This window comes from Penaeus chinensis, chromosome 13, assembly GCF_019202785.1.
Source record: "Penaeus chinensis breed Huanghai No. 1 chromosome 13, ASM1920278v2, whole genome shotgun sequence".
NCBI lineage: Eukaryota > Metazoa > Arthropoda > Malacostraca > Decapoda > Penaeidae > Penaeus > Penaeus chinensis.
Genome location: NC_061831.1, coordinates 6,181,526 through 6,207,986, shown reverse-complemented (window position 1 = coordinate 6,207,986; position 26,461 = coordinate 6,181,526). Strand labels below are relative to the sequence as shown.

Below are 26,461 nucleotides of genomic sequence, written 5' to 3'. Positions count from 1 at the left end.
AGAGAGGGGCCGGGGGGGGGGCGGGGCGCGGGGGGGTGGGGATTATTAGATAGGGTTGAAGGGAAGCGAACTAAGAGGATGTGAGGGGACAGAAGGTGGGTGAGAAGGTGATGAAAGAAGGAAGAGGAAGGAGGGGTAGGAGGTGTAAGTGAGGAGGGGTAGGAGGGGTGGAGAGGAGGAGGAGAGGAGGAGAGAGAGAGAGTGGAGAGATTGTGAGAGAGATGAGAGAGAGGTGAGAAGAGGGTGAGAACGAGGCGAGGAAGAGAGAGAAGAGAGGAGGAGGACGCTCGAGAGAGAGAGAGAGGGAGAGGGAATCAATACCCTTTAAAAAACATGTGGGTAATCCGATTAGCCAATTAATCTAGCTTGCCCGGAAGACCAGCAATAAAGGGAACAGAGCATAGAAAGAATAAGACCTACACAATCTAAAACAAAGTACAGAGGCAGAACATCCACACTCTTAAAACAAAAAAAAAATCAATAACTAAAATAACTAATTCATGCATAAACCAAAAGGAAAAAAAAAAAAGAGTTGATTAAGTAACGTTCATCATAAAAAAAGAAGAAGATGACCTGACGCTTAATTAAAATCCCGACAGGCACCCGGCAACTGGCCGAGATACACGTGTATATATCTACAGAGATCGATCCGGTTCACGTTCGATCCCTCTGTTGTTAACTGACCCAGTGTAAACAACGGGCCGGCTAGGTGCCCCATCTGGGTATGGGGCGTTGGTGGGAGCGCGAAAGGGGGGGGGGAGGGGCACAGTGATCAAGGCGTGGGAACGGCGGGGGGTGGGGTGAGGGGGGTTGGGATGTAATGCAGGTTGGGTGGGGATTGGGAGGATTGGTGTCATGGGGTCTGGGTTATTGGGTACTGTACTTCGTGAACGGGGGAGCGGTAGGGAAGTAAACACGCCAAAGCCGCCCCTGCGCAGTCCCGTCCCCCAGGCCCGCCGACAAACGCTCTCTCCACGAACTCGCCACCCTTCTTATCACCTGCTTCCTCTTCCTCCACGCGCTTCTTCCTTTCCGGTGTTTATAGTGTCGTGGCGGGGGCTACCTGTTGTCTCCCCTTGTGGCTCCTTTCGCGCCTTGTTTTTTCGCGGCTGATATCTCTGTGAGCTTGCAGTGCGGGAGTACTTTGATTCGTGTGTCGGTGTTGTTACGCGCTTCCAGTTTGGTTCAGCGCACCTCTCCTCCTCCCCCACCCCCATCCCCCCATTCCTGAGCCGCGGGGACCCTTTTCCCCTGGCGTCCCTCCCGGCATCAACCCATAAAATGCTGCACTTACTTGCTCCGCCGACTGATGTTTTGATGATGCTTGCATTAACGTTAGACTTGATGGGTACAATTGTATTGGTTTAAAATTTTTTTGTATTTATATTTTCTTTTTAATGTAATTTCTTGGAGTATATTGTGATTAAATTTGTGTGTGTCTCTCTTATTCTTTCCCTCCCTTTGGTATGTTGTATCTTTAATCCTTTGTGTGGTTTATATTTTATAACGTGTTTCCTATAAATGCGATTTGAAAGACAGCAGATCGCAACGCCAGAGTAAAGAGTAAGAATAACTAAAGGAAAGGGGTAAAGGAGAGGGACAGCAAAATTGTTTCGATGTTTCGCGGATGGACGCTCTCTGCGGCGATAGTGGGTGGAAGATTGGGGCGTGGTAGCCGCGGAGGGGGTGTGAGAGTTATGAGCGACATCTTTGAGTCCTACCCGAGAGGCGGCCTTCCGTGGGAGATGTAATTTTAGATGTCTTTTTGCAATAAGAAATGTTTCCAGTGTTTTTACTTTACTTGTGTGGGGCGGGGTCCGGGGGGTTGGGAGGGCTGTAGATTTTTGATTGGTTCATTTTGATATGGTCAATGTTATATTTTAGTGTTTGGGAGAGATAGGGGTATGTATTTATAGTTTAAGTTTGTAGTAAGTCAGTGAGTTTGTTAGGTATTGTTGTTTGGTTTCTTTAAGTCGGTGGGAGGGGATTGGTGTTTGATACCGTTGGGTCTTCGTCACGTGACTTTTGGTGGTGGGTGAGTGAGGTGTTGTGGGGGTCAGGTAGGTAGTGAAGAATTAGACGTGATTAGGGGGTATGGTTGGGGGAGGGGAGGCGTGGGTGGGTGTGGATTGCTTCGGATGGACCAGTGATGGGAGGAGGGAGGATGATGTGATTTTGAGCTGCTAATGAATAGAGGTGAGTGTAGTTATATGTGGAGTGATAACGCCGGGGTCGTGTATACGAGGGAAGTGCAAAGACGTGGTGGGGTAGTGTGAGGTGAGGGAGGGTGTGGTGCCGGCAAAGGGGTGGGGTGAGTGACAGGTGTTGATAGGGGGCGGGGTTCGTATGGTGAACAGGGGGAGGGCGGGGGGGAACACGGGGAGTGTCGGCGGTAGCAGGGGGGGAGGTCGAGGGGGGTGGCAGGTGGGAGCCGGAGTGGGGGGGGGGGGCGTGCTGTGGGGATGCTGGGTTGGGGGCGGGGGAGGGGGTTGGGTGAGGGTGGGGAGGTGTGTGGGGGGGTGTGGAGGTGTTGGCGTGGGGGAGGTGGTTCGGGGCAGGTGGGGAGAGCAGGGGGGGTGGCGTTAGGGGGATGGGTGCGGTCGAGGAGACGCGTTGGTGGGGTGGTGTGTTGGAGGGTGGTGATGGCCTGAGAGGGTGGTGTGGTGTGGGGGTGCGGGTGGGGGTGGGGGGTTAGGGTGGGCGTGTACTGACTAGGCGGGGTGGGGGGTGGTGGTGGTGTGAGGGGGTCGTAGTGTGGGTGGGTGGGTGAAGTGGCTGTGTGAGGTGGGTTGGAATGGTGGTAGCAGTGGGCGGCCGGTAGGGGAGTGTTTGTGGTCGAGTGTTCGGGGGTGGGGTGGGGGGGGGCCGAGGGTGGGGGGTGGGGTGCGGGTGATCTAGGGGTGGTTGTTGAGTTTTTTTGTTTTTTGTTGTGTGAGAATTGATCTTGATTTTTTTTTGAGGGGAAGAGATGGTGAAATATGAGGAATGGATGATGATAGAGGTAAAAGGGTGGGGGTGGAGATAGTTGGTGGAGGGGAGGGAGTGGGGAGGGGCGGGGATTAGTGGGGATAGATGGGATGATATGATGGTGAGGTGTCATACAGGTAGCCGTGGAAAGGAATTAGTGTTATTAAGTTTTGCGGGCGCTTTGTGTTAGGATGAAGCCTCGGCTGTAGGGGAGTAGTGGGGGCGCGTTAGGGGCGTGGTGGGCGGTGACGGTACGGGGGGAGGGGGCCGGGTCCATGGGTGTGACACGGAGGTGCGGTGGGTGCCGCGTCAGTCCTGCAGATAGAGCGCTCGGTTTGGCGGCTGGGTGGCGGGGCGAGAGGCGGTGCCTGTGTGAGGTGGCTGGGGGTACGTGACGAGTGATGGGGTGGCGCTGTCTCCGTTGGGGGTCGGGGGCGGTTATAGGGGGGGGGAGCGGTACGCATGGCGGTGTCCGAGCGCAGAGGCGGAGTGGGCGGGCAGGCTGGTGCCGACGAAAGGGTGAGTGGACGAGGCGCAGGCTGGTGTGGTCAGGCGTGAGGTTGTGTAGTATGGAGGGCCGAGTAATGGGGGGGGGGGGTCTGGGTGTAGGAGTACGAGCGGTAAGCCTGGGCTTGGTGCGAAGGATGGAGAGAGTGTAGAGGGACAGCGGACGTCGGGGCGTACGGTGTCATGGGCGAGGCAGGTGCGTGCGTGCTGGCGTAAAGGGCGGTCGATGCTCGTAGAGGCTGGCGATGTGAGGCGTGGGGTACGTGAGGCGAGGGGGGGGGGGGGGTCTTGTATATCTGAGGCGCTCCCAGGTGTAGGAGTGAGGCGAGGCCGTGTACGGTGCGATGGTGCGATGTAGGTGGGGCTGTAAGAGAAGCGCGGGGGCCTTGGGGGGTTGGGGGGGTGCGAACGGGGGGGGGGGCGGTGGGGGGGCGGTGGTGGGGGAGGATCTCGGGGGGTACAAGGTGGTTGGTTGAACGCGTGAGGGCGCGGTGAGGAGGGGTCTTGGGTTGTGGGTTGAGGCTGGTATGGGGGGGTGGTGTTTGTTGTGGTTCGGAGTATGGTCGTCAAGTTGGGTGTGTATGGTGATTGTTGGGAGGCGGGGGGGTGGTTGGTTTGCTACTCGGCACTGTGATTGGGGGTGTTATGGGTATTCGGCGGTGATCCGGTGGTGTCGGGGGGGTTGGGGGGGGGGGCAGTATGTAGGGCGTGGGAAGGTGGGGAGGAGGTGTAGGGTGTGGGTGGCGTTTGTGGGCAGTATCAGTTGGTGGTGTGTCGTGGGTTGGAGACTTGGGTGTATGTGCGTATTTGTGTGGTTGTGCGTAGTTGGTGTTTTTTTGTGGCTTTTTTTTGGTTTTAGTTTGTCTGGTTTTGTGTGGTTTGGCGTTTGATGGTGTGTTTTATTTGTATTGGGCGGAGGTTTGGGTCTCACTGTATTTATAAGTTTGCTAGTATCTTTAGTGTCTTCTCGTGGGTCGTCCGTCTGAGCTGGTGGTTTGCGAGGTGCTGGTGACGCCACGCCCTCGCGTCAGGGTGATTCGCGGGCTGGCGGGGCCGCGGGAGCGGCGTACATGAGGGCGAGGCTGTCCACGGTGCTTAGGTGGGGTGAGAGGGAGGCTGTACAGCGTGCTGTGGAGGGGAGATAGGTAGTGAAAGCGGTCTCGCGTGAACAGATGCTGTCGTCTATGCGTTGCTCTCTCGGTCTCTTATGTTCTTGCTCTGTCTGAATCCTTTGGCTGCTCTCTTGACCTCTGTTTCTCCTCATGGATTCTCTCTTTCTTTGCTATCTGGCGAGTGGGGTCTTATAGTGGTTTCTGCGCTGGCGTCCTACTCTCTACGCTCATCGCGTGACGTTGCGTCCCATCGCGGAGTACTGACGGTCGCTTCGCTCTGTGTGGCATGCGCTTTCGTCGCTCGAGGCTCTGGGGGGCCGTTCTCTAGCGCTCCGCTTGAGTCTCATCTCGAGTCTTCTCTTCTCGACTGTTTCTCTCTTGCTCGGTGGTGCGTGGTGAAGATCTCGTGTCTGGCTCGCGAGCTCTCGCTCTCTCTCTCATTATCTGCGTTGCGTGATCTTCTCTCGCGCACGGTGTGGCAGTGGGGCGACGCGAGCCCTCGTCCGTCTTCTCCTCTGTGCCCGGAGTCCAAGCGCAACTTCGACGCTCTGGCTGTTGTGGGGACCGACTCGTCTCTCGTGTCGTTTTTGCTGTCTGGCTCGCGTCGACGTCTCTCTCTCCGTGTCTCTCATCCCCGTGGGCGTCGCAGCGCTAACGCTTGTGATTTTACGAGTTCCGCGCTTGCCATTGGCCGTTACGTGGCGTGTCTTGCTCGTGCGCAGTGCTGCCCGCCCCCCCTCCTCCGCGCTCCGCACCTTTCCCCCCTCTCCGCCCACGTGCCTCCGTGTCGCTCCCCCCGACTCCGTCTCATCCCCAGCCACTACTGTGCTACTGGTCGCCTCTCGCTATCTCTCTGTGTACAGCCTCGCGCTCTTTTGCTCTCTGCTCTTTGCGGGTACCTCTAATGACTTGGTGCTCGTTCCTCTCTGGGCTCTCGCTCGTGCACTGCTCGTGGGCGCGTCCTTCTACTCTCTCTCTGCCGTGCTCGTGCCTCTGTCTGTCTGCTCCGTCTGTGCCCCCGAGCATCTCCGGCCCTCATGCGTGTCATTCATCAGGCGCAGTACGCTTGGACGGGATCAGTGCTTTCTGGCTGGTCTCTGGAGTTGTCGTGAACGTTATTGCTTCTCTGGGTGTTTGTTTCGCCTTTTGGCGAGCCGCTGTGTCTTGTGCTGGGGGTGCGCTCGTGGCGATGGGCGAGTGCGTTTCGCGGTTGCCGTGTCTCGTCTCTTCGTGCCACTCTCGTGTGACGCGTGCTGTCTGTCTCTCTCGTTCTCTGCTCTGGTGGCCGGCGATAGAGTCGTATCCTCTCTCGAGTTCGCGCGCAGCTGCGCCGCCTTCGCTCTGTCGCGCTCTAGCTCTCTCGATTACGGCGAGCTGCGAGCGCCGCTACGATCGCGGGCCTCTTCGCTCATGGTGGTGTAGGGGGTGCGCGCGCTGGTGCTTGGCTTGGTTGTGTTTGTTGATGTTGCGTTGGTGGGGGGGGTGGGGTGCGGCTTCGTCGGTGGGTGTTGTTGGGAGTGGTCCGCCCAGCTGTTTCTGAGGGGCGGGTCCGTGCATGTGGGTAGTGTGCTGGTTCCTTTGCGTGGTATTATTGGTTTGCTCTTCCTGTCGGGGTGCTGGGGGCTTTTCCTGCTGTTGCGATGTGTTTTGGGTGCGGGATGTGGGCGGGGGGGAGGGGGGGGGGGCGGGGTGGGTCGTCGGTTTTGGTTGTGTTTGTGTGGGTTTGGGTTGTTGGGGGGCTGGGTTTGGGTGTGCGTGGGTGTGGTCGGGGTTGGTTGGTGCTGGGGTGTGTCTTTGGGGTTTGTGGGTGTGTTGGTGTGGTGGGGTGGGTGGTGGGGTGTTGCGGTTTTGTGTTTTGAGTTTTGTGGTGTGTATGTTGGTGGTAGTGTGGTTTTGGTGTTGTGAGGGTTGTTGGTTTTTTTTTCGCCTTTTTTGTTGTTTGTTTATGCGTTGTAGTGTTGTGGGTATGGTGTGGGTTTTGGTGGTTTGGCGGTTTTTGGGTGTGAGCTATTGTTTTTGTTAATGTTTTAGGTTTTGTTTTTGATGTCGAAGTAGCCCGGACCGACAACTCTGACTACCGCCCATCTGCACGCGGCCCGTGCCCCCCGCGCATCCGTGTGCTCTTACCGCCTCGTCCTGTCGCGCCCGCTGGATGCGTCCCTGTGTTCCACCCGGTCGTCTCTTCGCCTCCGCTGCTCGTTGGGTGCGTAGAGGCCGCGCGGCCGGCGCTTTTCGCTGGTCCCCCGTCGACCCGGTACTTCCGCGGCCGCTAACCGCTCCGATGCGTTGCGTCGGCGGGCCCGCACTCGCCTCCCTTGCGATGTATACTCCCCCCCGTCTTCGCGGCCTCCTCCTTTTGCCTGTGACTTTCAACCTCCTCTCTCATCTTTCTCTACTCTCGCTCTCTTTCTCTAACTGATCGTATGTTGTCTCTCTTTCTCTCTATCTCTTTTCTCCTCTCTTCTCTTATCTCTCTCTCTTGTCAGTCTTACTTCTCTCTCTTTTGCACTTTCTTTCCTTGTCTCGATCTATTCACTCTTCTTTTTCCGTTGATAGAATTGTCTGTATGAAGCCCAGGTGCTTAATGCCCTCTTTATCCCCCTTAGTGCCCCCCCTCCCCGCTTCCCACCCAACGTGATGATGTTTAATGTCCCTTACCCCTCCTTTAATTTTATTTTCCTCTCCTTTATCTGTTACTTCCTTTCCTTATTCTTTCCTTCTTTTCTTTTTTTTTTTCCTTTTCCTTACTTTTCCACCCTTTTTCGGTTCTTTTTTATCGTTCCGTACCCGTGGGTCTTTTCCTCTTCTCTCTTGTACTGATCCCTCCGCTATACACTTTTTCTGCTATTTCTGCCCTTCTTCTATTTACCTTTTTGTTTTCTTTTTTATCTTTTCTCTTCTCCTTCCCCCTACGTGAGGGCCTTACACCCCTCCCCCCCCCCTTCCCCCCTTTTAATTCCCCTTTTGCCTCTTCCCTCTCCTCTCGCCCCCCCCCCCCTCCTCTCTCGGGTCTTGACTAATCTTTTCTTCGTCTTTGGTGTTTTATTACTTTTCCCTACTTTATTTTTGTTTTCTCTCTCCTTTTCTCTCCTTCATCCTGTTCCCCTCATTTCCCTTCCTTCCGTGTCATATTATCTTCCCTCCGTCCTCCACCTTTCTACCTTCTCTTTTCATTCATCCATCCTTCCTTCCTCCTCCTCCTCCTCCCCTTCCGTCCCCCCATCTCCTTCCCCTCATTCTATCCTCTCATCCATCCTCCTCCTCTTCACCTTCACCCTCTGTCTCCTCCCCCCTCTCACTCCCCTCCCCCCTCTGTCTCTCCCCTCCCCCCTCTGTCTCTCCCCTCCCCCTGTCTCTCCCCCCCCTCTGTCTCTCCTCCCCCCTCTGTCTCTCCCCTCCCCCCTGGCTCTCCTCCCCCCTCTGTCTCTTCTCTCCTCCCTCCCCCCCCTCCACCCTCCCCTCCCCCATTGCCAAGTGCCGCGGTCGTGTTACTTCAGCCAGGAAGGACTCAGGGATTATGAGTTAACGCGCCCCTGGGGAATTCGCGGGCGGCGGCGGCGTCTTAAATCCTCCGCTACCTGTTCCTGTGTCTTGCGGGGGGCGGGGGTCAATCGGAAGGGGTGGGTGGTGGTCGAAGGGGGCGTGGTTAGGGGGTCGAAGAAGGCGGGGCGGTTGGAGGGGATGGGGGTGCGATTGTTTCTTCCTCTCTTTCTTTTCATTTCTCTCTCTTCCTCTCCCTCTCCCTCTCTTTCTCTTAATTTATCTATCTCCCTCTCACTCTCCCTTTCCCTCTCCCTCCCTCCATCCCTCTCTCCCTCCCTCGCTCTTCCTCTCTCCCTTTTTCTTTCATTCTCTCTGTTTTTTTCCCTTGTCTTTCCATTCCATAAGTATTTTCCTTTCTATTTTAGAACACAGACTGACAGACAGAGAACGCGCGACCGAGAGAGAGAGAGAGAGAGAGAGAGAGAGAGAGAGAGAGAGAGAGAGAGAGAGAGAGAGAGAGAGAGAGAGAGAGAGAGAGAGAGAGAGAGAGGGGGGGAGAGGGAGAGGGGGGGGAAGGGTAGATCATGGCAAGCAGAGAAGCGCCTCTCGCTCGCTGCGCTGACAAGGGGTTCGCATAGAGCTGTCAGTCATGCCATTGTCACAGGAGGTGTTGCTTTGGGGCATTTTCTTGTCTCTCGATCCCCTGAGCTGTTGTTGGGGAAGGGGGGGGGGGGTTCGGAGGGGGAAGGTGTTCATTGTGTGTTCATCCTTTTCTTGTCTGTGGAATTCTGATTCTGAACTTGTTGTTCTTTAGAGGAAAATGTTATACGTGTTTTGTTGTCAGATTCGTGTTTATGTCCGTTTTTTACTCAGAGAATTTGAATGATATCGAAGTGAAATTAAAAATATATTTTTTTAAAAAGTGGATCTTGGCATCTCGATCGACCGGGCAAGGGGGGTGGGGGAGACAGGTCAGCGTGATGATCACTGTTCTAAACCAGCGGGGTCAAGTAATTCCGAGTCAGGTCATGTAGAGGTCAGTGCATTCCCGGTGATCGCAGAGGCAGCAGCAGCCGGCCTCGCTCGACAGGTGTGGCGAAGTTCTGAGACAGGTGGACAGTTTTTTTAAGATTTCTACATGAGCTGAAACACAGTAAAGAAAGATAAATTGAAAGAAGGAGCGAGAACAAGACAAATATGCAGGTGGATCTTCTCACGCTGTGCTTCAGTTATGAAGGTAGAGAGGAAAATATGAGACCGTGTGTTGTTGTTTTTTAAATTTTACTTTATTTTTTTTTTTCTGTGGGGACGTGATTTTTTATACATCTCTTATTTGTGTGTGTTGTGAACGTGAGTTGTTCGAAAAGGCGTGATATTTCCGTTTTAGAGTGAGTGTGAAATAGTGTTGATTAAATTATTTTCGTTTCTGTGTGTGTGTTTACATTTTGTGTCTTAACATTATTGTAGAAAAGTTGTAAGACGCAGACAAAGTGGGTTACTCGGATGTGATTTATTTTTTCCTGACACCAGTAGATGTTATGCTTGCGATCTGAATATGGTAATTAAGATAGTGTCTAGCAAACAGACGCACAACACACCCAGCACTCACCGCGTCCCTCTTTCAGGCGGCGACAGCAAGGGGTCCGGGGAGCCTCGGGGCCTCGACATCCAGGATGACGTCCTCCTCGGCCAGTTCAAGAGGTCGGGCTCGGAGCGGCTGCGGGACGGCGCCAAGGCCTTCCTGCGCAGGATGGAGTCGCTTAAGAACAAGAAGAAGAAGAGGCAGAACAGGGACGGCGTCGTCATCAGCGGCCCCAAGGTGAGGTTGTGGCGATGATGGATTGGACATCGAGGCGCTGGGATCAGCGGGGGGAGAGCATGTTCCTCTCGAACTTACTCACGAAGAAGTGTTTATTATCTATCATGTCCACTTTTATCGGGTGTTTATTTACGCGTGTCCCTTTATGATAATAACAATAATGATAAGTGCTCCACCGCACCAGAGTGTCCCTTTGTAATAGAAAATCCCCCTCGTCCCCAGCTCGTGGACGAGGCCGACATGCAGGCCAAGGTGGCGGAGATGGGCTGCGTCGACATCTCGCTGGACGCGTCTCCGGAGCTCGCCAGCCGCGCCTCCACCACCACCTCCACGATGACGGTGTGCTCCTCGCACCCCAGGGAGGCCAGGCAGTCGACCCCGGGCGAGGTGAGTTGGGGGCTTTGGGCAGCAACTGTTGCCACGTCAGTTCGTTAAATCTCAAGGCGAGTGATGCATGGGTAGATCTCGGACATCCGTCGTATATATCAGGGACTTTATCTTGACTTGAAGATTGAAGTTTTGACGTCCTTCATTAGCGTATTTAAACCATTTCCCTATTCTGATTTACATCAAACTAGCCTCTGTGTTTATGTTCATTACTTAAAACACTTCAGCCCCTTCGCAGTAGCCCTTCTCCTCAAGTATTAACAAAGCTCTCCCTCCTCTCGCGGCGCAGGACTCCTCCTCGTTAGCCTCCGACCACTCGCAGACCTCGACGCCGCTGTTCCGGTGGCGTCGACGCAAGAGATTCGGGCGTCGGGGCGGCAGTGGGCACGGGGTGGGCGAGACGGGGGGCGGAGGAGGGGCGTACAGCGATTCCGAGTGCTCGCCGCCCACCTGGAGACACTACTTCACGGATGCCAACTCCAACAAGATGGCACAGGTAAGAATGTGAAGGAGAGTAGAGAGGGAGAATGTTGTGAAGGACATGGTCGCGTTTTATGTTCTCTCATTCTCTCCTTGAATTCCGACATCAGACTAATGAATAATATAAAAAAAAAACATCACATTTGTACCATTTTTTTATATGCATTCTTCGTATTCGCTCTTTTTATTCATTCCTTCCCCTTCCCTTCCAGACCACAGGCTCGGAGAAGCGGGCGGGCAAGACGGGGTCAGGACGCCCCTCCAGGCAGGGCCAGCTGCGCCACACCGGCTCCCTCACCTACGGGAAGGACTCGCAGGCCGCCAGGGAGCACTTTCTCTCGAGTATTAGAGGAGGTAAGAGAGACGAGGTTGTGAAGTGTCGTGCACTATATGAGAAAAGTAAATCATCCTCTCTCTCTCTCTCTCTCTCTCTCTCTCTCTCTCTCTCTCTCTCTCTCTCTCTCTCTCTCTCTCTCTCTCTCTCTCTCTCTCTCTCTCTCTCTTTCTCTCCCTCTCTCTCCCTCTCTCTCTCTCTCTCTTTCTCTCCCTCTCTCTCCCTCTCTCTCTCCCCTTCCCCCTCTGATCCTCCCCTCCCCCTTTCCCTCCCCCTCTCCCCCTCTCCCTCCTCCCCCCCTCTCTCCCCTCCCTTCCCCTCCCTTCCCCTCCCCTCCTCCCTTCCCCTCCCCTCCCCTCCTCCCCCTCCCCACCATTCCAAAGGTGCTAATATAACCCTTTTTCCCCAGGAGTTGAGAAGAACGATGAGAACGTCTCGCCCATCCCCAGCCCGGACGAGGAGAGGCATTCGGTGTATGACAATGTCCCCCTCATCATATGCAACAAGAGTTACCATGACTACCAACCTGAGGCCATGGATTCTGGTATGTTCATTTGACTTTTTCTTGATGAAGTTGTAAAAAAAAGGGGAGGCATTGCACTTGATTGGAACTGGGATAATAAAGATAGGCAAGGGAATTTTTTTTTTGTATTATTTTTATTGGGAATTATTCAGTAGGTATAGGATTTTAAAAGAATACTATAAATGTATATAGATATATGACAGCTTTGTTATTGGTCATGTATTTGCTCATATTAGTAATCAGTATAGAGATTATTTTAGTTTATTTGTATACATTTTTTGGGGTATTTTCATATTAATCATGATAATGTGATGATGTGTTTAAGAAGTGCAAAGGAGTAATCTTATATTTGTGTTCTAAAATTCACACTTGAGTACACTATGCTAGGCAGGAGTCACTGGACTGTGTAGCTTTACCTGCAATTTTGGCTTTGCCAGAGGTTGTTATTTAGAAAATATTCTCTTATTTGTTAATCTATCTCCCCCCCCCCCCCCCCCTAAGGATAAAGTTGCTAATTATTAAGGCAGTAACTATGTTGAAGAGATAGATAAGAAATATAAGACATGATATCTGCCATTTCTTCCCTTGGTATTTTGTGGTATCTGGCAACTCGTGTCTCTAGGGGAATGTTCAGGATCTTGGCATAGGCGGCATCATGTTATGGAGGGAGATGCTTGCAGTTGTATCTGGCACTGGGTGGGGGAAGCTGCACGCACAGCGGTGCAGGCATCTTTGTGCTTTATGTTCCGTTCTGGGCATGTCAGGCTCTGGGTCTGGATATGATAGTGTACCTCTTGATATTTTATTTAGCGCTGTGAATAATTTACCTCAGAGAAACTGTGACCTTTGTAATTATGGATCCTATTGAACAGTATTTAGCAGTGTTGCTAAAACACTTATGCCCAGACCTTAGTTTTGCAAAGGATTTATTCCAGTGGCTTTGTTGTTATGCTCAAAGTAAGTTCTCACCGAGTTCCAACTTACTGCATTTAACTTCCAAAATTATTTTCTATTATATTATCATCCATTCTAAATCATACATAATGAAACTAGTCTTTATTGACAATGTGTTCCTCATTAATAGGCATTCGCTTTCTTCCAGAAGCAAGTGCGCATGAAGGTTCAGGTAGTAGTGAGTGCACAGTAGAGAGCAGAGACTCGCCTTTACCATCCACTCACGATGATGACGAGAACGAAGACCCCTGTCAGAGAAGGTAGGATTTAAGGATTGCCTGTAATACATTGTACACTGCTATTTTGAATAGATAATGAAGAATATTCCAGTGCAAAAAAAGAGAAGAAATTAAGGCTGTGCAATATACTCTGTGTTCATATAACTGTAAAAAAGTATTTGTATGATTTTAATCTGTATGATTTATTTTTGTTTAGAGTGACCGTGGACAGATGGCACAGTTTCAACCGCAAATCATACCAGCAGTCTGTGCGCCAGCACGGAACACAGATTAATGGGTTCAGCAGTGGACAGATGCTGCACTTAAGAAAACGAGCTTTGTTGAGGTAAGTGTTGCATCCTTAATACTCTACAGACTCAATTTAACAGAGGAACTTCATAATAAATTGTGTGAAATATTTCATGTTAATTTTTTTTGTTCTAATGATAATTTTGTGCATTGTTCCACCAGGCTGACTGCACTCATGGAAAGGTACTGCCCAAGCAACCGCAGTGGGTGGAACTGGGAACTGCCAAAGTTCATGCGCAAAATGAAGACCCCTGACTACCGCGACAGGCAGGTCTTCGGTGTGCCTCTCCTGGTGATTGCTCAAAGAACAGGACAACCACTGCCTTCTGGAATCCAAGCAGCTCTGCAGTATCTCAGGACTTCAAGCCTGGATCAGGTAAATTGCAACCTAGAAGCCATTTACTCTGTAGTCACGTTGAAATGAACCACAGGAAGAGAAATATCCAAATGTAACAAATGTATCCAAAGCTATTGTTTACAACAAAGTGAATTCTTTCCCTTTAAGGTCGGCATCTTTAGGAAACCTGGTGTGAGATCCCGCATTCAGAAGCTGCAAGAGTTACATGAAATGGGAGAGAACATTCAGTACTCGGACTTTGGTACCTGTGACATAGCTGATATGGTCAAAACGTACTTCAGGGAGCTGCCTGAAGTGTTATTGACCAACAAGCTCTCAGAAATGTTCATAGCAATCTTCCAATGTAAGTTTTATGCCTAGTAAATATTTTGTTGGAATCATTATTGTGTTTGAGCTTCTTATATACCTGTATTATATTTATTGATAAGCTTGTCAATATTTGCAGCCAAAAACTGTCTGTAAACTGACTCAGAACAAGTAATTTTGCTTAATTTATTTGCTGCTCTTACTATTCAATATCCAATATAACATATCTAATAGTATATTTAAAGAGTATATAGTATGTGTATATATATATCAATGTATACCCTATATTCAATCCCTGCTTCTCGTTTACAGACCTGCCAGTTGAACATCGCCTTGAGGCCCTTCAGTGTGCTATTCTTATGTTGCCGGATGAGAACCGTGAAGTCTTAAAGGTGCTTCTCACATTCCTTGCTGATGTGGCAGCAAATTCCCATCTGAATCAGGTAAATCTGTCACAATAATTTGAATATTTATAGTATAAAAACAATACTTCGAAATTTACATAATAGCAGCAGTGCAAATTTCATGTCAGTGTGATTAAAAAATGATTTCAGTTACTTACCTTCCAATTCTTTTTTTCAGATGCATGCTAGCAACTTGGCTGTGTGCCTGGCCCCCTCCCTTTTCCACCTCAATGTTGGGACTTCGGGTTCCAGTCCATTGAGACGACGAGCGACAGGTACTCCTGAGCCTCGAGATCTGCATGAAAACAAGGCAGCTCACCACTGTCTTACTCTAATGATACAGCAGGTAAGCTGTTTTTTGGTTGATGTAAAGGCCATGACATGAATTCAATTTCAAGATCTATATTGTTGGACTACTGATATACTTCAAGTTCTGTCTTTGTTGCATTGGAATGAGAATTTTCTGTGATATAAATAATTATTATACCTAAAAAAAAAAAAAAAAAAAATGTATCTAATTCTCTTGTGTCTTCTAACAGGTCAGCCAACTCCAGTGTGTGCCAATGGAAATGCTGTCCAACTGCCGGTTCACGTACCTGGAGCAGAGTCAGCCAGTTTACCTTGAGGACCTAGGTGTTGTGGGATCTCCGGGAGTGGCCAGTGTGGACGGAGATTGGTCAACCTACATGAATGCCTGTATCACATCGTTACTGAAAGAAGCAAGAGACAAGTGAGTGGTTTTGGGCCTCTGTTGGTTGCGGAAGTATGTGATCTATGAATGAGATATGCATTTTATACCATGGATTTTACTATAGCTCAGGAGAATGGGTTTTTCTATAAATCAGGAGATTTGTTACCAAAGCATCCATTTCCTCATTTTTATATAAGAAAACAACCTACTTTTTAAAGAATAATAGAATATAATGTCAACGCTTATTAATGCATATACATCATTTTACAATTTTCTGCTTCATCCTACAGATCCAGAGGTTGGGTACACATGAACTGCACAGACCCCAACGTTGAGATTCTTTATCGCAAGGTTGGAGATGGTCACCCCTTAAGGCTGTGGCGAGCAACAACAGAAGTAGAGGCTCCTCCATCAGAACTGCTGAACCGTGTCATTAGAGAAAGGTGAGCATACCTTTGATTTATCATGTATTAGCATTTTCTTCATTGTAAAAAATGAACTGTTAGAATTCTAGGTTTGTATGTATATCAGCTGTACACAAACTCTTCTAAGGGCCATTGCTGAAAAAAATCATACAAGATTACTTAATTCAGAAATTTCTTTTTGGCATATTTATCAGATTCACAGACCCTGTAGTATGGAAAGGGTATTTAGTGCCTGTTGTTTTTTTATATTACTTTTGTTATGTACTTATGTGAGTTACTCATCTCTTTTAGGCACTTGTGGGATGATTCCTTGTTGAAGTGGAGAGTCATTAGTCGGTTAGATCGTCAAGCTGAAGTCTTCCAGTATATGTGCAACTCCATGCCCCCTCGGCCTCCCGTGGATTATTGTGTGTTAAGGTGAGTGCTTCATATCTTCTGCTTTCCGTAGTTGATGGTTGAGCTAGATCTTCATTGTAACTCTTCTGAGCTTGGTGTTGCTAATTAAGATATTTACATATTGCTCAGATCTGAGATAGCAGAGGTATTTTTGTAGTAACTTTACTTATTCATGAATTAAAAATATAACTGCCAATCTTATGATAAGTTGGAGAGAATCTAAAACCCAATAATTCTTGCAGGTGTTGGAGAAGTGATTTGGCCCGAGGAACCTGCATTGTTGTAGAAACCTCTGTGGAGCATGCCGATGCCCCCATCCTCGTGGGCAGCGTGAGGGGCATAGTGTTGGCCTCTCGATACCTTATCCAACCATGTGGCTCAGGCAAATCCAGGATCACGCACATATCACGGCTTGACATGAGGTGAGGATGGCTTATTATACTAGTGTAATGGCTGAGGTGATGAGATGAATTGTTAGAAAGAAAAAAAATTATATATTGAAAGAGAAGTGTAATAGTCTTTTATGGTAGTGGAGTTCGACAATATGAAAATGTGAACCTCATTCTAAAATTAATCTTCCTTATTGTCATATCTCATAGAGTAATATAACAATTAATCAGTAGTGTAATCTCAACTCGTTCTGTTTGCAGAGGGCGTACTCCAGAGTGGTACAACAAGGTCTACGGCCACGTCACAACCTCGCACCTCTCGCGTATCCGGCAGAGCTTTGAGCACCATGCGGTTGGACCTGAGAGCAAAGTGTAAATAACCCGCAACTGTACAGAAATTATATACAATATTTGTTAAGGCTGATAAAAAGAGTGAATATTTGCAAATATTTTTTTGCAATGGTATTTGCAAAAAAAGATGATCTGAGGGATTTTTTTTTTTTATAGTGTTGGAAATACCCAAGTGAAACCTTATTAATCGTACCCCAGAAGTGAACTATGTGATTGACAAACAATGGATGTGATAATCCCAGAGCTTCCAGAAGTTCACACACACAAAAAAAAGATATAAACTTATTTCTATTCCCATTGATATATATATTAGTGTTGTGATGATCAACACGTAAAAGAAGAGAAAGGTTTGTTTGTTTGGTGTCTATATAATGGCACGGGAGAAAACCCAAAAAATTTACTTCGTGGACCACAGTGTACATTCCTGCACATTTAAGGGACTTTTTTGTATGTTTGTCTCCCACCAAATATGAAGTGTATATTTTGTGCATCACGTATTCTTACCTGCTTTGTGCACCGACCAAAGTGCTTCTGCGGCTCACCATTGTGAAGTGATTCATCTAAGGTGGAATATATATATATTTTTAGAGAATTTTCTACTTCAGGGAAAAAAGTAAAGGTATTCATCTTAGCATGAAATGAAGAGGGTGAATGATGTTACATCATTTTTTTATTCTTTTTACTTTTTTTCTGTAATTGTACATTTCACTTTGTTTTATCATTTTTTTTATACATTGATTGACATTGTTCTAGATATTAGAGGTGGTTTCTGAAGTGTTAAATTCTCTTTGAGGTGACTGACATAGTATTCTTCTGTCTTATGTATTTGCCATCCTTGTGAGCCTTCCATGGTGAAAGCTGGAACGGAAGAACAGTTGTCTATATGTGCGTGTGTGGATGTCCGCATTGTAAGTACGTGTGAATGTCTGTTTATATCCAGTATGCTAAGGTATGTGAAGCATACTTTTCCCAAACATATTCTTATCTCCTTTATAGTTTTTTTTCTCTTTTTCTAAAGCTCATTTTTATATTAAAGGTAAATGAAATGAATATACAGATCAGTGTAAAAAAAAAAGAAAGAAAAATGGAGATAAGAGGCAACTTTCCAGTGAGGCGACGGTGCTGTTATGTCCTTATATGTAGCATTCTCTCGAATAAGAAAAAAAAAGAAAATTACAGAGTTATTCACTCCTAGTCCAATTACTCACAAAGGCCTTGATTAGCGGCAAATTCCAGATTGGACAATCACTGCTGCTCAGAGCTTATGATATTTCATCTTGAGTTTGGAGGCAAAGAAATTCTGCATACCTTATGATTGTTTTTTGTAATAATTACCAGTCACTTGTAATTAATTACATAAACTAGATTTGAGTTCTTGATATCAAAAATTACAATTTAAAGAATATAGACTGTATATTGTATATGTTAAAATATATAATCGAAAGAGTGAAGGCAAATTATACTCTGTATTGATGCTTTTGGCTCCATTGTCAAAAGTTAAACATTCCTAGTCTTTACAAGATTTGTTATCTTTTTTTGTACATTGTAAGTAATTTTTCAGATAATGTAAAACATACATTTTGTATCTGCAGTTACCTCTTAATACAATAACCTGTTGTTTTAGTGTACCACATGTGTCTGTTTTGTATTTTATTATTCTCATATAGACCTGTGAGTCACATGTGTAAGTTGCAGTCACCCATGTACATTTATAAACCTACACACTTTTAACTTTAGGATAAAATTCTTCCTATCATGTTGTACCTCTTGGTGCTGAATATATATTATCAGTTATAATTGTTTCTTATTTGATTTCCCTATAAATATGAATGGATGCCAAGGTGGGGGTCGCGTTTTGGTTCTCTCTCGTTCTCCTTCTCGCTTTCTCTCTTTCTCTCTTTCTCTCCTTCTTTCTCTTTCTCTCTCTCTCTCTCTCTCTCTCTCGCTCTCTCTCTCTCTCTCTCTCTCTCTCTCTCTCTCTCTCTCTCTCTCTCTTTCTCTTTCTCTTTCTCTTTCTCTTTCTCTTTCTCTTTCTCTTTCTCTTTCTCTTTCTCTCTCTCTCTCTCTCTCTCTCTCTCTCTCTCTCTCTCTCTCTCTCTCTCTCTCTCTCTCTCTCTCTCTCTCTCTCTCTCTCTCTCTCTCTCTCTCTCTCTCTCTCTCTTTCTCTCACTTTCAAATTATCCATATGGGAAATTACTGAAGAGAGCCCAAGAAGATGAAGATATACATAAGTACATGATGAATTATTATATCTAATATATGTATGCAGTATGAGATGATGGATTTTTTATTAACACTAATTAAAACATATAAAAGGATAAGTTAAGAAAAATGAAAGATGAAGTGGCAGGAATGATGGTACTACTATAATAGTATATCACTGATTATACACACTGATACATAGTAATTGCTACACATCTTGTAACTATAAGGAAACCGATCAGAATTACAACAGCCGAGGAAGGGCAGCACGAATGGCCCTTTAGAATGGCACTGTGAGCTTTGGAATGTTAAGAAGCATACTTAAAAGATTTCAGAGATTTCTTGTGAATGCCTATTCCCCTCAGTTGAATTTTCATGGGAGAATTAACGACCTATACGTAAAAAAAAAATAAGTTGGTGGGGTGTTATGCCATGCAATCCCCTTGTACTCATGACTATGGTACATCTAATCATCATTATCATCTTTCAGTGAACCTATTACTGGATTTTTCTACGTTTGATCAACATAGTAGAATGCTTGTCTTTCACATATGCTTATTTTTAATATTGAACAATTTGTTCTTATGTTTTTTTTTTTTTTTTTAATTAACACGATAATTGGCCATTATCCACATGATGTGCTTGAAGCGAATATATATTCTTTAACTTCATCATTATATTTTCTATTGATCTTAGAAAATGAAGAATTGTAAAGAAAAGGAGAAGTATCCCCTATAAATTTAGCCTTTGCAAACATAGTACAGTTTTATAGTTTTCTTTGAAGCTTATGCGTGGATAAACTATTTCATATTGTTAATCAGCCAGAAAGATTTACAAGGGTAATAAGTAATAAGTTTAGAAAAAAAGTACAAACTTATTAGATTAGAGTATTCATCGTTATTATTTAAAACTATCTTTCTTGTGAGAAATGTGTTAGTCAAGATGCAGTCATGAATGTGTTACAAATCCCTGTTCACAATACAATGGCCTTTGACAACTACATGATATGCACTTATAGAAAGATAAATTCAGGGGATATTTGATGACGAAGAGACTCCACAAAGTTATTACTGAAGAGAGCTCAAAATAAGTCATAGGTATATGACTTAATGGAAGACAGGAGCACATCACTCGTAATTAATGATGCTGAAAATGACCGTCCATAGAAATTTCGAAAAAGCATTTTATGACTAACATCAAGCCAAGGATAATTCATAGCTTTTAAATTAGCAGCTGGTGGATAATTGAAATTTACTAAATTAGGTTACCATGAAGAGAATGTCGTTTTCTATTACAATATGGCTTACTGTTAGGGGGAACTCCTCTATTTCCCTGTCCGTTATTTTACCGTATATCATATCTACGACTTATCTGACATAGCTTTATCATTACTTAACATATATATCTAACTAAAAATGCGGACTAGCAAAACAATTATTAACTATTCAATCTACACTATAATCATACAATACTATTTCCAATAAGGCTAATTTCGATTCCATTTTATAAAAAAAAAAATGTTGCTATAAACTGATTTAGATGACGTAAGGAAGGGCATTGATATGGAAAACGTTAATCTAGAAAAAATCTCCCAATCAGATAAAAGAGGCCAATTCATCCTTTTATTCCTTTCGTCACGTCTGTTCATGAGAGAGAGAGAGAGAGAGAGAGAAAGAGAGGAGAGAGAGAAGAGAGAGAGAGAGAGAGAGAGAGAGAGAGAGAGAGAGAGAGAGAGAGAGAGAGAGAGAGAGAGAGAGAGAGAGAGAGAAAGAGAGGAGAGAGAGAAGAGAGAGAGAGAGAGAGAGAGAGAGAGAGAGAGAGAGAGAGAGAGAGAGAGAGAGAGAGAGAAGAAGAAAAGGAGAAAAGGGAGAGAGAGAAAAGAGAAAAGAGAAATAGAAAAAAAGAGAAGGAGAGAGGAGAAAGGGAGAAAGGGAGAAAAGGAGAAAGGGAGAAAAGGAGAAAAGGAGAAAGGGAGATAAAGAGAAAAGGAAAGAAAGAGCCCGAAAAAAACCCCGACATATTGCCTTGAGAAGGCAAACGCAGGTGTCGTAGGGGAAGTCACCGCCGTGGCACAAGTGTTAGCGCGCCTAACCGCGGTTGATTAGGAAGGGCATCCAATCAGGCAAAGGTGACACTGCCATATAACCTCTCAGTAGTGAACTGAGAGAGGCCTATGTCCTGCAGTGGGATGAAGGGCTGTTAAAAAAAAAAAAAAAAAAAAAAAAAAAAATATATATATATATATATATATATATATATATATTCATATATGTATGTATATGTATATATAAATATATGCATGTATGTATGTATATATATATATATATATATATTCATATATGTATGTATATGTATATATAAATATATGCATGTATGTATGTATATATATATATATATATATATATATATATATATATATATATACATAAGTGAAGAGGACAGGAGGAGATGAGGAGGAGATGGCGGTGGAGGTGAATGTGGAGGTAAAGGAGAAGAAAGAGGAGGAGGAGAAGAGAAGAAGAAGAACAAGAAAAAGAACAAAAAAAGGAGAAGAAAAAGAAGAAGAAAATAATAATAATAATAATAAGAAGAGAATAAAAATAAAAATAAAAATAATAATAAGAAGAAGAAGAAAAGAAGAAGAAGACGAAGAAAAATAAGAAGAAGAAAAGAAGAAGAAGAAAAATGAGAAGAAGGAGAAGAAGAAGAAGAAAGAGAAGAATAAGACGACGAAGAAAACGAAAAGAAAAAGAAGTTGAAGAAAAGAAGAAGAAGAAGAAGAAAAGAAGAAGAAGAAGAAAAGAAGAAGAAAAAGAAGGAGAAGGAGAAGAAGAAAAGCAGAAAATAATAATAATAATAATAATAATGATAATAATAATAATAATAATAATAATAATAATAATAATAAGAATAAGAATAAGAAGAAGAAAAGAAGAAGAAGAAGAAGAAAAGAAGAAGAAGAAGAAGAAGAAAAGAAGAAGAAAAAGAAGAAGAAAGAAGAAGAAAAAGAAGAAGAAGGAGAAGAAAGAGAAGAAGAAGGAAAAGAAGAAGAAGAAGAAAGAGGAGGAGGAGGAGAGGAGGTGGAATGGGAGGGGCATCGTGCAAGGGAAGATGCGCAGGATAACAACATAAATACATCGCTGTTTAAGCCCGCAGTCTCCACGGTGTAGTTTATGCCCGCAGTGCATTCGCCCCTCTCCGCCGATGCTTAGGACGGTGAGTGTGAATCGTTGAGGGAAAAAAGTGTTATTGATGCTGGCTAGTTTGTAGAAGGAAAAGGGAGAAAGAGAAGGGGAGAAGGAAATAGAGGCCCTCTCTCTCTCTCTCTTGAGGCAAACGAGAGAGAGAGAGAGAGAGAGAGAGAGAGAGAGAGAGAGAGAGAGAGAGAGAGAGAGAGAGAGAGAGAGAGAGAGAGAGAGAGAGAGAGACAGAGAGAGAGAGAGAGAGAGAGAGAGAGAGAGAGAGAGAGAGAGAGAGAGAGAGAGAGAGAGAAGGGGGGGGGGGGGATGCAGAGAGCATGTATATAAATGTAAACAAACCATTTCGACCAATTAAATGTGCCTATAAAACTAAAACACCAATAAACAAGGAGCACCATTTTTTTCCCAGCAACACCATGAAGTTGTTCCTTGTTCAGACGCTGTTGGTGACCTTGTCTGCGGCCTCTGAGGACTTTGACCTCACGCTCTTTTGCTGCCCAACCAACGACCGAATTCTGACGGAGCTCCAGAAAGTGCAAGGTACACGGGCGTGTGTGAAGTGTAATGTAATTGTGTTCTATCAAAAAGGAAAATCAGTGAAGACATGATATATGATATATATATGATATATATACACACATAGTGCTTTGTATTTCATATATAAATAGTGTTGTGTATTATGTATATATAATATAGTGTTGTGTATTATGTATATATAATATAGTGTTGTGTATTATGTATATATAATATAGGGTTGTGTATTATTTTTTCCTGTATATCTAACATCTGAACTCAATCTTTAGCCATCGACGATAAACTGGCTACCTTAACTTCGACAATTAGGAGACTCCAAGAAGCAATGACGAAACAACACACAGGTAAATAAGTACAATGAAATTATTGTTCATAAAATAATGAATCGAAAAAAAAAGAAAAGAAACCAAATTAATTTCTCTTTTTTTCGACTGGCTATGCAGCCGTTATCCACCAAGTCGAAATCACACGCAGGCAGGTGGAGGAACTGACCACGAAGATCGAGCAGATGGACACGAGGCGAGAGGAGAGTGATCGCCAAATGGCAGAGTTCATGGCTGGTGAGTCTCTGTGTACGTTGTCTTTTGGGAGAGGCTTACACGATTTGTCCCTGGCGTGGGGATGGTTCTGAGGAGGGAAACAGGAAAAAGATGTTTGAATATTATGTGCATAGAGGGGTCTGATGATGCGTACACACATATGCACTCGCATAAACACACACATTTACACACACACAGACAAACAGACAGGCAGAGAGAAAGACAAACAGAAAAAAAACAGACAGACAGAAAGAGACACAAATATAAGCATAATGCACAAGATACATCAACAAAAATAGATTCAAACAACGAAAAACAAACAAAAGAAGAAAAGAGAATCAGATTCGAATAAAACTTTGAACTCTTCTCATTTCCAGGGACTGAAGATTACCTGGCGACTGTAGCATCCAGATTTCAAGAGTTGCTGGAAATTCTGGAGAAACAATACAAAGGTGAGTGTACCCAGCATACTCAAAAAAAGAAAAAAAGAAAAAAGAAAAAGAAAAGAAAAGAAAAGAAAAAACTATTACACAAGCCAAATCTTGAGAGTTGGTTAGAGTTGGATCGTCTACAAAGTCTTATAAAGGATTCCATTCCGTTCTACTTTCTCGTCTTAACTTTGTTTGAACTGTCGATATTATAACGCAAGGTATAGTATGAGTAATTAATTAAGGATATTTATGATGTTTTTCTTAAGAGAATATTCTAGACCGCTTCCATCTTCGCAACCGACTAAAGTATATTTACAACTTCAGTCCGTGCGGTAAGTCTGTGGGTGGCTGTGTGTATGTGTCTGGGCAGGAGTACTGGTATGTGTGTGTTTCAAGCAAGTGTGTATTTGGATTTTATATTATATACATTTTTAGCCATGTGTACGTGGATGTGTGCGGGTCACGGGTGTACATGAATCTATTCTAAGCGTGTATGCATTTGTATTTTATGTGTTTGTACTTTCATTTTCTGTAGTGTCTATTTTTCGTTTATGTTTATATGTATGTGTGTAATTTAAGCATGTGTTCATTCATATTTCAGTTCAATGTATTTCCTATCATGTGTACTTGTATTTGTGCGTTTTATGCGTGTTTGTTTATATTTTCTGTTATGTGTACATGTAAGCGTGTGTTCTAAGCGTATGTGTATTTCGACTTTCTGCCATGTGTATCTTTCGGTTAAATATACATCATGTGCGTATGGCGTAGGCGTGTACTTCAAACGTGCGTGCATTCGCTATATCCATCATATGTGTCTTCATAGCGTGCGTACTTTTATTTACGTCCTTGTGTGCGTCTGCTCACCCGATCGACACCCACCCACAGCCTCCGGTCGCAGCCGCCAGGAGCTCGAGAAGAAGGTCGACATCTTAGATATCATCCAGCGACAAACAGCCATGGACATCTACACGCTCATGACAGGTACGGTGCTTGGTTCATCTGTCTTATGCAATTAGTCTGTCTATTATCTCGGTCTGTCTTTGGCGTTTCGTGTCTGTGGCGTTTTCTGTCTGTCTGTTTCTGGCGTGATGTCTTTAATCTGTGTCGTGTCCTGTGTGTGGCGTTTTCTGTCCGTGGCGTCTCCAGTCCGTGGCGTTTCCTGTCTATTGCGTTTCCTGTCTATTGCGTTTCCTGTCTGTGTGGTCCGTAATATGTAGTGTTACTTGTCTGTGGCTTCGTTTCTGTACACCCCTCCCCCCTTTTCCCCTCCAATTTATGTGCAATTCCCTTGTCTATCCTGTTTATTTCGGTCTATCACATCCACTTGCCTCGCTCTCGAGGTGATTGTCGAGTCTTTGTTCCTTCGTCTTTGTGTTTTGAGACGGTGGTTATGTTGCATGTTTTTGTCTGTGTTTTTGTTCTTTATGTTTGTGTGTTTGTTCTTTGTGTTTGTTTTTGTTCTTTATGTTTGTCTTCTTGTTTGTGTTTAGTTTTTGTTTTTGTTTGGTGCCTTTTCTTTATATTTGTGCTCTTGTTTTGCTAGTTTGTGTTTTTGTTATTGCGGTTGTTTTTGTTTGTTTTTCTTTTTGGTTTATTGTTTGTGTTTTGTTTTTTGTTTGTGTCTTTGTGATTTATTTGTGTTTTCGTTTTTGTTTGTTTTTGCTTGTGTTTTTGTTTTTGTTTTTGTTTGGTTCTTGTATTTTTGTTATTGCTTTGTGTTTTTTTGTTTTGTTTTTGTTTTTGTTTTCGTTTAAGTTGATGTTTGTGTTTTTGTTATGGTTGAAGATATGTTATGTGTCACATATGTGTATATGTATATATATCTATCTATATATGTATGTATATCTATCTATATATATTTATATATCTATCTTTCTGTCTATCTATCTATCTACCTAGATAGACACACACATGCATACATACACACAAAAGCACACAACTATCTATCTATCTATCAGTCTAACTATCTATCTACCAATCTATCTGTCAATCCATCTGCCTATTTGTCTGTCTATCTGTCTATCTATCTATCTATCTATCTATCTATCTATCTATCTTTGTACAAACGCATGCGGAACAAACAGACAAACAAGTACACTTAGAAAGTCAAACGACCAAATAAAGACAAAGAAAAGAAAAAGAAAAGAAAAGGGAAGAAAGAGAAATGAAAACAAAATCAAATAAAATAGAGAGAAAGAAAATTAAAATGAAATAAAAAAGATAATAAAGAAAACGGAAAATAAGATAAAATAGATAGAAAGGAAAATAAAATAAAATAAATAGAAAGGAAATTAAAATAAGATAAATAGAAAGGAAAATAAAATAAAATATGATAAAGAGAAAGAAGAAAAAATAAAATAAAGGAAAGGAAAGGAGAGAGAAAACACACTTACCCACAGCCCACCCCTCGCCCCCACACAGCCCTCCCACACGCGAACATCCCTCCCCCACTCCCCCCTCTCCCCCATCCCACCATCCCCCACCCTCTCCCTCACTCCCCATCCCCCACCTCCCTCTCCCCCTCTCCCCCACCCCCACTCTCTCCCCCACTCCCCCATCCCCCACCTCCCACTTCCCCTCTCCCCCTCTCCCCCACGCAACCCCTCCACCTCCCTCTCCCCACAAGCTCCCTCTCGCCCCCATAACCTCCCTCCATCCCCCCCCCCTCCCGCCTCTCTCCATCCCACAGCAGCAAAGAACAAGAACAATATAAAAATAGCAAAAAATAATAAAAGTAAAAAATAACGGAAAATAATAACAATAAAGAAACAGCCGAAAAAATAACAGTAAAACAAATAATAATAACACTAAAACACAACAAAAAATAAAAAAAAATAAAAAAATAAAAAAAAATAACAACAAAAACGACAACAATTAGAAAAAACAACAACAACAACAAATAACCCCCCCCCCCCCCCTTCCTATTCCAGACGTGGACGAGTGCCTGCTCGGGAATGCCACGTGCCACCCGAGCGCCAACTGCATCAACGTCGCCGGCAGCTTCCTTTGCCTGTGTGACGGAGGGCACGTCGGGGGGGGCGACCTCCCCTGCGTCGGTACGTGTGTCTGTGGGGGGGGGGGGGGAGGGAGGGAGGGAAGGGGGAGGGAGGGGGGAGGGAAGTATGCGTGTATGTGTGTGTGT

The 26,461-nt window shown here is 45.0% G+C and overlaps 2 protein-coding genes across 4 annotated transcripts in view; both read left to right on the top strand.

Moving 5' to 3' along the window:
* Positions 1 to 9,609: 9,609 nt before the first annotated feature.
* Positions 9,610 to 18,210, top strand: LOC125031437 (stAR-related lipid transfer protein 13-like). 2 transcript variants are annotated; one of them, XM_047622171.1, is made up of 16 exons: positions 9,610 to 9,888; positions 10,111 to 10,275; positions 10,565 to 10,771; positions 10,968 to 11,109; positions 11,499 to 11,633; positions 12,718 to 12,826; positions 13,002 to 13,130; positions 13,256 to 13,469; positions 13,599 to 13,794; positions 14,070 to 14,200; positions 14,340 to 14,507; positions 14,701 to 14,891; positions 15,143 to 15,295; positions 15,569 to 15,694; positions 15,916 to 16,095; positions 16,324 to 18,210. In XM_047622171.1, the coding sequence occupies exons 1-16, from the start codon at positions 9,625 to 9,627 to the stop codon at positions 16,436 to 16,438; spliced, it is 2,625 nt and encodes an 874-aa protein (XP_047478127.1). In that variant the 5' UTR covers positions 9,610 to 9,624; the 3' UTR covers positions 16,439 to 18,210. The 2 variants fall into 2 exon arrangements, with proteins under 2 accessions (XP_047478127.1, XP_047478126.1); XM_047622170.1 differs by having other exon boundaries at positions 12,715 to 12,826.
* Positions 18,211 to 21,721: 3,511 nt separating this feature from the next.
* Positions 21,722 to 26,461, top strand: part of LOC125031439 (matrilin-3-like) — a 12,117-nt gene continuing 7,377 nt past the window's right edge. For both annotated transcript variants that reach the window (XM_047622175.1, XM_047622176.1), the window contains exons 1-7: positions 21,722 to 21,831; positions 22,225 to 22,355; positions 22,619 to 22,693; positions 22,793 to 22,909; positions 23,266 to 23,340; positions 24,205 to 24,300; positions 26,250 to 26,375. In XM_047622175.1, coding sequence (XP_047478131.1) covers positions 22,232 to 22,355; positions 22,619 to 22,693; positions 22,793 to 22,909; positions 23,266 to 23,340; positions 24,205 to 24,300; positions 26,250 to 26,375 — 613 coding nt within the window. In that variant the 5' untranslated portion in view covers positions 21,722 to 21,831; positions 22,225 to 22,231. The remainder of the gene's footprint in view (positions 21,832 to 22,224; positions 22,356 to 22,618; positions 22,694 to 22,792; positions 22,910 to 23,265; positions 23,341 to 24,204; positions 24,301 to 26,249; positions 26,376 to 26,461) is intronic.